The sequence below is a fragment of the Alligator sinensis genome, unplaced genomic scaffold, assembly GCF_000455745.1.
Source record: "Alligator sinensis unplaced genomic scaffold, ASM45574v1 scaffold135_2, whole genome shotgun sequence".
In the NCBI taxonomy this organism is placed as follows: domain Eukaryota; kingdom Metazoa; phylum Chordata; order Crocodylia; family Alligatoridae; genus Alligator; species Alligator sinensis.
In genome coordinates this window covers 1,544,017-1,553,889 of record NW_005842067.1, presented here as the reverse complement: position 1 = coordinate 1,553,889, position 9,873 = coordinate 1,544,017, and the positions used below count along the sequence as shown (strand labels likewise).

The 9,873-nt window shown below is 44.7% G+C and overlaps 1 protein-coding gene across 1 annotated transcript in view; it reads right to left on the bottom strand.

Annotated features, from left to right (window-relative positions):
• Positions 1-9,873, bottom strand: part of AFF4 (AF4/FMR2 family member 4) — a 45,022-nt gene that overhangs the window by 14,059 nt on the left and 21,090 nt on the right. The window contains exons 9-13 of the mRNA XM_014519920.2: positions 9,585-9,622; positions 9,074-9,236; positions 7,139-8,053; positions 4,611-4,720; positions 3,619-3,859 (exon numbers count right to left, since the gene is read on the bottom strand). Of these exons, the coding sequence (XP_014375406.1) occupies positions 3,619-3,859; positions 4,611-4,720; positions 7,139-8,053; positions 9,074-9,236; positions 9,585-9,622 (1,467 nt within the window). The remainder of the gene's footprint in view (positions 1-3,618; positions 3,860-4,610; positions 4,721-7,138; positions 8,054-9,073; positions 9,237-9,584; positions 9,623-9,873) is intronic.

Genomic DNA, 9,873 nt, shown 5'->3' with positions numbered 1-9,873 from the left:
TGGGGCTCTGCGGCGGCGGGGGGGGGGGCGGCGGCGGCAGCGGGCAGTGGCTGCTTACTTCCCACGCCCCGCCAGACGAGTTGCTCACGGCTCTGTCTGATGCCCCACCCCGCCCCAGCTAGGCAGTGCCTGCCCCAGCCCCACTCCCTTCCTTACCATAGAGGCTTTGATCTGCACACCCCCTCCAACTTCCCTCTACAACACTTAGCAGCTGGATGCCGCTCTCCAAGCCACTGGGCTGGCTGTGTACATGCTTGAGCTGCATGTATGCATGCATGCGGCATTTATTGGCGACACTACTGGCCACATCAGCCAAAAAAGGCCAATTGCCGATAATGTCAATTTGCCTACAAATTCCCTGAAAGATTCCTATGCTGACACTCACCAATTGAACCCTATGTGGCTCATAATAGATGATGAAGTTAGCACTGAGATAATGTGGCTGCACTCAGTTTAGATATTCCAGTCATTCCCTATTCTGATCAAGTTCTGTTACTCTACTCCTACATCCATTTACTACTTCATCCTGAAAATGGATTCTCACGATATTAGTTTTGACATAACTTCAAAACATTTCTCAAGCATCACTGAGATCTGCAGTTAAGTGGGTCTGTAAACTAAAGTACCGTACATTACATCTACCATGATTATCAGGTTTTCACTTGTATGTTGCACGTGACTCAAGATAGGCTTGCACCAACATCCCCTGATACACTCCATAGCCCTATGGATTAAAGCAGCCAGGTTTGCTTTGGTAAAAAAGAAGTCTTGCTACTTGACAGTGCAGGTATCAGTAATAATCAGGCATAAAATTCTTCATATCCCAGTCACGTGACTGCTGATGCCCAGGAAGCCTAGCATCGGGAGTTTGGGCTACCCCCTGCCTGATCTCAACTGATCATCAGGACAGCCCCTGACACAGCCAAGACACAGCCACCTAGTACTTGACCCCAACCGTTGGGCTTCCCTTGCATCAGCACCTTTCCAGCCTTGACATGCAGTCCCACCTGCAGGTTGCACAGCAAGGCTTAACATGCAAGATGTTCAAATTAAAGCACCATAGAACAAAGCCACAAAGATATTTATTGTGGAACATTAATGGAATATTTAATGGGGAACACCTTTGTGGCTGATCTGTCATTTTATGGTGCAATAAATTTGTTGAATGTATGTTGCGCGTTAACTGTAATGGCACAATAAATGTAAAATCTACCAAAGGACTTAGTTTCTCAAGTACAATCCATCTTCTTCCTGGATTTGACCTTAATTTTTACCTCAAGACCCATTTTCCCAAATTCAGTCTTGAAACAATATCCTTCTGAAATAGGTGTTTTTAAAGAATTTTCCTTACAGTAGCCTCCTTTTTCATCCCCTTTTTCTCCTCTGACTGACCCTTTTACATTTCTGGACTACAGTAACTAGGACTACCCTGGGTTGGCTGTCAGAATGAGTGAGCGAGACTAGCCTTGTAGGCCTCTGACAGGGCCTAGAGCCTAACAAAGCCTCATGGCTAGGGACAGACACTCAAAAGATGGAGCATGAATTGATTCAATCCTTGCAGGTCAGTCTAACCTGCCTAGTCTGAACCAGTTTGCAAGTAAACAGACATTCATGAAATGCAGGTAGATGCCTGCAGTGGCTCAGGTCAGGAGCTGGAGAGCACTAGAGCAGTTCTTGGCTGCAGTGATGTGCTGGGGGAGGGGGAGGGAGGGGGAAGAGTGTGGCCAGCCCCAGCAGTAGCTTAGCATGAACTGGCCAAGGAGGGGGTTAAATTCCCCCCTCCCTGTCCCACCCGCAGGACCTGAGCCAGGGTCCGCCGGGCACTCCCCCCTTGCTTCTGCAGTGGTTGGGCAGGGCGGCCAAACACCGGCCAGCAGGGCCCATTAGACAGAGGGGGCAGGGAAGAAGGTTATTCCCCCCTCTACCCCCACTGCCCCTGGAGAACCACAGCCAGGATCTGCCTGCCCTGACTCCCACTTGCTCCCTGTGTGGGGCAAGTGGCAGGATAAGCCCCCTCCTGCCCCCTTTGCCAGATGCTGGATGAGGGGTGGAAATGCCTCTCCCTGCCCCCCCGCCTAGGGGCTGTGCTGGCCGGCCTCCAGCCGGGCCCCCAACCCTGCTGCTGGAGCAGCGAGGGGTCAGGGCCCTGATGGGGCAGTAGCCCCTGTCCTGGTGTCTGGGAAGCACAAGCCTCTTCCCAGTGGGAGGGCCACAAGTGGGGGTCAGAGCTACTGTGGACTGCGTGGGGCAGGAGGCTGCACTGGGGCTCAGACGAGGCCATCACCCCCCTAGTGCTGCCGCCGCTTGCCTCGCACAATCTGCAGCAGCTCTCCCCGCCCAATAGCGCAGCCCCCCCTGCTGGGAAGAGGCTCATGCTCTAGGACACCATGATAGGGGTGCTTGCTGCTTGTCCCACACAGGGAGCAAGCAGCAGTCAGGGTGGGCAGACCCCGTTGTGGTCCCCTGGGGGCACGAGGGGAATAACCTCTCCTCTGCCTCAGGGGCCATGCCAGCCAGCATTTGGAGGCCCCACCCCACCGCTGCAGTGGCGAGGGAGGAGTGCCAGGAAGACACCGGCTCTGGTCTGTGCCAATGGGACAGGTAGGGGGAATTAAATCCCTCCCTTGCCAGTTTACTCTAAGCTACTGCTGGGGCTGGCCACACCCCTACTGCTGGAGCAGCCAGGGGAGACATGTAGGCCAGTACTGGTGGGACGGGAGTGGGGTGGGGAAGGGTTGGGAAATAACCTCTTCCCTGCTCCCTTCTGGGGCCAGCCTCTGGCCAGACACCCACCCCTGCCTGTCCCGGAGAGCCCAGCCCAGAGAGCATGCCAGAATGCTGGGGAACCCTGGTTTAAACTTAAACCAGGAAGGGGGCTGGGACAGAAGTTGCATAAACCGCTTTGAGCTCAATCAGTTGAGTCCGATACTACATTCAACCAAATTTATCTCAAATTGGTTTCAGCCATTTTGAAACTGGTTTATGTGCACTGAACTTCTGTTCTGTTACAGGTTTAAACCAGTTTCTGATCACTTAAACCGGTTTATGCGTAATGTATGTCCCAAGCCCAAGAGAACTGATTTAAACTATTCCTTTATAGTCAGGAAATAAATAATTCACTGTACTCAAGTTTTAACTGTAAGTACCATATTACTACTTGTTTTAATTTTATACAAGCAACTTAGTAAGAACTGTTGTAAGGTTTTTAAGACCCAGCTAGACAAAGCTTTGGCTGGGATGAGCTAGTTGGGAATGGTCCTGCTTTGAGCAAGGGATTCGACTAGATGACTTCCCTTCCAACCTTCATTTTCTATGATTCTGTGGAACCATTTGAAATAGATTTGTCTGCCAATAAGTAACTTCTGTAATTAGAAAAGCACTTTACACATTTGCACTCTATTATTAATATTCTGGCTTGGGTAGATACTGGCCTTCCATTAAATAGCTACCAAGTTATTTTCCATTTGCATTCTTCTTTATGACCTATAGCTTGGGCACTATTAGAAGGCACAAGTTTAATTTAGTTTTTAATGCACATTTAAGTCTGAAGACAAACCCTACTAGCTTTATTTACAGAGCCATGTCAAACTGCAAAGCAGAGAAACAGGAACCCCTTACCTTGGCTTCCTTGGAATTGCTAGAACTTTTCCCTTCTGTCTTTTTTTGTTTGGATGAGGAAGAGTTACTTTTACTACTGCTGCTACTCTCCTTATTACTGTTGCTGCTTGATTTTAATGAAGATGATTGACTGACTGTTCTTTTCCGGGATCCATGTTCTTGCTTGGGATCTTTCTGAGGGACTGGGGCTGCAGGAGAAGGTAGCAGATCCTTCTCTTTAACCGCACCTTGCTTTGAAGACCTGTACAAAATACAAAGGTCAAATTTTGTTTGCTAGAACAGTTAGAGTTGCTTCAACTTAGTCTGCAGAAAGGGATAATTATTCTTCATTTCTTAACTCTAATGACTGGCTTTTGGCAAACCAGACTGAGCTTGTTTTTTACCATTTGATTCTTGTTCTGACTTGAAAAGGAAGTAGACGGGTTCCAGCTAGAAAGCCACATCCCTATAATACTACTCACAAGAACAAACATTTATGACCTGAGAGGCTAATTGATAGCGCCAGCCTGTCTACTGAAGCAAAGTAAGACTTTGCTCAGAGCTCCTAGACAAAGAAAACAGAATGTGCGCTGTGTTCCACAAAAAGGGAAAGCTACCTCAGTTCATCCCTCTAGGATTCCCACTTCTACCTTAACCTCTGAAGGGCTATCACTGTCACCACCACAGCAAAAATCCTACTTCCTAACTTACTTTTCACTTGGGAAAGGAAGGCAACTGGGACAACTATTTACATAGCAATAGATTCTTTGATGTAGATCTAGAATTAACATACACTTTTTATGCTAATCTTAAACATATTCAGTCCTGTACCATCAAAATAAACACCACCAAGAATAAGTATACTCCTAGCAAAAACTGCATATCAATTACAGAGCCGCTCTGAAAATCTCCAAATAATCAACAACAATTAAATTAAGTTTTGGATTATGCTCTGGTATTTCAGAGCGGTTAGACAGGCATCACAGAGGCGCAAGGGTAAGAGAGATACTCACTCTCTGCTGCTGGAGATCTTGTGGCCTGATGAAGCCTTTTCTTCCAGTTTAGTTTTCTTGCTTTCACTGGCTCTGTTGTCATCATCATTCTGAGTAACATTAGCAGAAATCTATTGGGACAGTTTCAAATTTACAGGTTACTTGCCCTTGGTAATGATTTACATTTTCAGAACAATTCAGCACACTGTGGCTACATCTACACAAGACGTTGACTGCGCAATCACGTCACATTACACTTTCTGCCATGTGATGCAACCATGCAGTCAGCATCTTGTGTAGACGTGGCCTGGTTGCAATACATAGGATAGAACAATCTAGCCTACACCACGAGGAGACAGACCAGCATGGGATCAATTGGCCCAAGCAAAAGGCACAATTGAGTAATGGATGTAAAAAGAAGTAGAGCAAGAAATTATATATGGCTGAATTTACCAAACTATTTAAAAGGAAAACTAAGATTACTCCACTTTAAAAAAGAAACAAAGATCTAACACTTCATCATGCTGACATGAAGGCTTCCCAGAAGGGTTCAGTAAGACTGGAGGAAATGGATTCTGTTTTTAGATACACAACCAAAACATAATAGGATGTGTTCTCAGTTATAGAAAAGATTAAAATCTGGAACTTCATTAAACATTTCTAAGTTTAGCTTTTGATAGAGCAGCTGCTGGCTAAAAATAGGGCTGTAAAAATCAAGAAATTCTGAAGGTAAATTTCTACTAATGCTAATAAGTGACACCATTCTTTGGAATCCTGTTCTCAATAAGCTTATTGTAGTATTGCCTAGACCAGAAAGCAAAGACTTTTTTGCCTACAAAACTGTTGCAACCCAGTATCAAAAGAGCAAAAAGACAAACCTCTTTAACAGCTGATACCTGTCAACTGATTTCTGAAGTGAATACAGCACAACTTTACCCAGGCACATGAGAACCTTATTATCAGGTGAAAAACAGCTTCTGTTTCACTCACTTGTAAATTCATGTCCACCATGGTACCAGACATCAGCACAGTTAATGATGAGTCTCTTCTTTGGGATAAGTTTAACTAGTCCCAACAAAACCTTCTGCTCCACACATCTAAGCACAGTTATTTCTATTTCTATTCCATCTAAGCACAGCTATTTTGGGTAATAGTGCTTCACAAATATCAACCAATATTCCCATGCGGTTGGTATTATTGCTGTCCTACAGATACATTCTCCGTCCTGCTTTAGATTACTTATTTTACCCAGACCACAGAAAACTGGAATCAGTGTAAAGGAATCCTTTTTTTGGTGACAAAATATCAAGTCTCACTTTTCCAGGAGTGGCTGGAAACCACTTTGATTACAGCAGGGAACTTGGTTTAGGTAAGCGATTCTCAACCAAGGTGCCTTGCTATCCTTCCAAGACTGCTGTGATGCCCAGCCCCTGTGCCAGCAGGTAAGTGATCACTCCTCCTCTCTCCTAGTGCCAGGCACCTCAGCATCCCACAGATAAGCAGTGCCCAGCAGCTGCTCTCCACCCCTGGCAGCTCCCAAGTCAGCCCCCATACTCTCAGCAGTGTGCTATGCATGGACATACGCAGATGTACAGGACTTCACTTTTCAGCCCAGCTTGCCTCCCATCCCTCCTCCTCCTCCCATGCTCCTGGGCCCAGCAGGAGGGGTTCTCAGCCAGGGTACCTCTTAATTATGAAAAATTACAAAAGGGTGCATTGAGGGAAAAAAGTCTGAGAATAAAGGACTTCCAGAAGCTTTTATAATGCCATCCAGGAACAGTGGCATTATCTAGTCATTTTTGGTCACAGGAAAGTCACGTGATCCGTGACCAATATTTTGATGGATCCCCAGAGCCAAAGCTAGAAGATGTTGAGAACCTAGGCAAGGATGGGACAGAAACTTACTGTTTGGGCTGACAGTTTTACTAGCGATTCCTCAAAAAAAAGTCATACGTTACTTGGGCTGCATTTCCACATATTCCACAGAGCAATCTAGTTTCTAACATCAGCCCCCAAATCTAGGCTTCACAGTCCTGAGTCTATTTCACTTTACAAAATGGCAGAACACAGAAATTAGATTACCCATTCCACCCTTCCCCCAAGTCAGAATATTGTCACTCAGGCTGAAATAGTATTACTGTTGACTTCTTACCATGTCTTCTAACTTGAATGCCTGTAATCAGTTTTTCCATTAATATGTATTGACTGTAGTGACCTCAAAGATTCCTGCATTCTCCTTATAACTGAAAGCATGACCAGTCAAAAAAGGCTACTACAATACATTTCTGGCCAACCCATTAATTGACCCACCAGTGCCAGAGCTGGAGTCACTAAGAAAGGACTGTTTACTGTCTTCAATAGGAGCCTGATCAGTCATCTTCTTCTGTCTAGACACGGGAGCGAATCTGCACCACCACTTAAATCAAGCACAGGGGTCATTAGAACTGGGCACTCTCTCTGCTTTGTGGCTATACATTTCACCCCACTAGCAAGTCATCAAGAGACTGAGAATACAGACATTTTTTTAAATGAATGAAAAGATCACCTACCTTATGCTTCCTTTTGCCCTTGGTGGAATTTTTGTCAGAAGGTTGTTTCTGGGACTCTTTTGTCTGCTTCTCCGGCACACTTTTCTTCTCAACTTTGGGTGGATCAGCATCCTTGTAAGGCTTCCCTGGTATTCTAGATAAGAGGCTCAGGTCGATCTTCACAACAAGTGGGTACCTTTCATCAGGATCACTGAGCGGTGAAAGAAGTTCTTTCTCTTCCATAGGAGAGAATATTCTTGGCCGATAAAAGCCCTCATCCTCCTCCATGGAAGATTTAACTGGAGTCCTATTGCTCTCAGAGTACTTGGGGGTTTGTGAGGAAGGAGGCAGGCTCTCATTTTCATCAGAATCAGAGGATGAGGTATCTGTTTCTATGAATTCCCTGGATTTCTGGGATGGTTTGCTTGAAGGCTTGTATTTCTTTTTCTCTGCTGTAGGTCGAGGAGAAGATTTGGGCTCTTTCTTTATGTTGGGTTTTCTGGAACCTTTTGTGGCTGCCTTATGCCTGTTTGAGGGCATGTTTTTTGCCATGTCTACTGGTGTTTCACTTTCTATTTTAAGACCCCCTCTGGGCTCTTCTACAGCTGCCTTTTCTGCTTTCTTGGGCTGTTTTTTACCTACAGTTCTCCTCTGTGTCCCACTATCACTCTGTGCAGGTGACTTCAGCCTGCCGCGACTGCTCTCTGATCCTTTTTGGGTAGTTTTGGAATCTCTCCCAGGAGTGGAAGAAATGGAATCCTTGGGCCCACCTTGATCAGCATAACCACTCCCTGTGCCCTGGTCTCTCCCCTCTTTTTTGTAACCTTGTGAAGAGGGGATATTACTGTCCACAGAAGATGCTGGTGAAACTTTATGTGGATTCACTTTGTTCAGCCAGTTGTCGAGCTGCCACTTGTTTGTTGGTGGTGGTTCAGGCTAAAAAGGAGATAGGGAAGTATTAGATAGATTTTTCTCTTTTTCCCCCCAGAAAAGCGATGCTGTATTGTATACCAAAGTAACGGTGACACAGAAGGCTGACTCTGCTACTGAACAAAGGACAATTCATGGAAGCCATTGTGTAAGCTACAGCTTCTTATTCCTTCACCTGCAGAGGATGAGTATCAGAGAGACTTGACAACTGCCTACTGGCAGTGGTTGAAAGGAGGCACTATGCCTGTTGTTGCCCCAAGTGCAGTGAAGCAAATTAATGTCTCTACTGTGTTTTATGTCCCTTCCTCCCCCCACTTCCCTGAGTAGACTACAGCATAACTTTATCGACTGAACTGAAGCTACAGCATGCTATGTTTCAAGCTATCTTTATCAATTCATAACATTATTATGAAGGCATGCTTAACTCCTGGGCTCAGAGTCATGTGGTAGGGAACTCGCTTCAAAGATAAACACTAAGGGCACTGATAGACATGAAAACCCCCCAAAACAAAACAGTGCTTTACCGGAAGAGGAAATGCATTAGTTTGCCCCAGTGTCTACATAGATTAGGAGCTTCAGCAGGGCTTTTTAGTACTTTATCTAATAGCTGATTGAATCAGCTATTAAATAAAAGAGTCAAAAAACCCTACTAAAGTGCCCGAACTATACAGATACTGAAGAGCTGGGTCAAACTAATGCAATGCTTCTTTTAGGCATACGCTGTGCTCAGCACAGGGGCATGCTGAGCTGAAAGTAAACTACTGATTTTTTCCCACATCTGTAAGCAGCCCGTGCTTGCTGCAAATTAAATGAGCAATTTACTTAGCTTTCCTGACAAACTGCTACTGATGCACATGGAATTAATTTTAAGAATAATCAAAAAGTGTGTCAAATTTTCTTTTAAAGTAAGGCTAAATTAGCTCCTCTCAAACTGCTACTCCATTCTCAGAACAGAATCAGTCCTCAGACTGTGATGTTCAAATGCTATTGGAGCTAGATTATAACTGAAGATGTAATGAATCCTACCTCAGGGGATGCACTCTGTGATGGCTCATTAGCCTCACTGTCACTGGAACTACTTTCACTTTCCGAGTCAGATCCAGAACTGCTTTCAGATCCACTATGGCTGCTTGAGTCATCCCTGGAGTTATCCGCTCCTTCACTATTATGCTGTGAAGGTTCAGAATTACTGAGGAAGATAAAAATGTAAAATAACGAATACTATCAAAGACATACACGTTTCCCTTAAATCCTTCTTACAATAGGACAAAAAAATCAAATTACAGGCTCTGTAATTAATCTAAGATAATTCTACATAACTGAGTACAGTAAGTTGTCTAGGAATGTTACCAGTTATAAAATTAGACCTTTATTCTTTCTCTAGCTGATAACTATCTACAAACTGTAGAGAAGAGACAACTAAAAAAATCACCACTGTGTCCTGGGTTAGTGCAGGTGAGAAGCCTATGGTGTCAGTCAAATCAAACCAAGTGTCACTATTTCACTTGCTGCACCAAAATCAACTGTGAATGCCTACCTTCCAGGTGTACTCCTTGGCACTGTCTTATCACAATCCTGCAATTAGAAGAGTAAAGCAAAGTGAGGACAAAGCTTCGATAAATTGTTTCTTCATAGCACGTGTGCTACAGGGAGACAAAAAACAGCACTTTAGTACCCTTCTGTATCAAACTGCAAAGACTATTTAAGGCTTTAGAATATAAAAATACTGAGCGTCTACAGTAACTCTGATGTGAACTCCTCATAACGCTATCTTCAGACACATAGGGAATTAGCACATAGTAAATGATTTTCTCTACCTTCATACA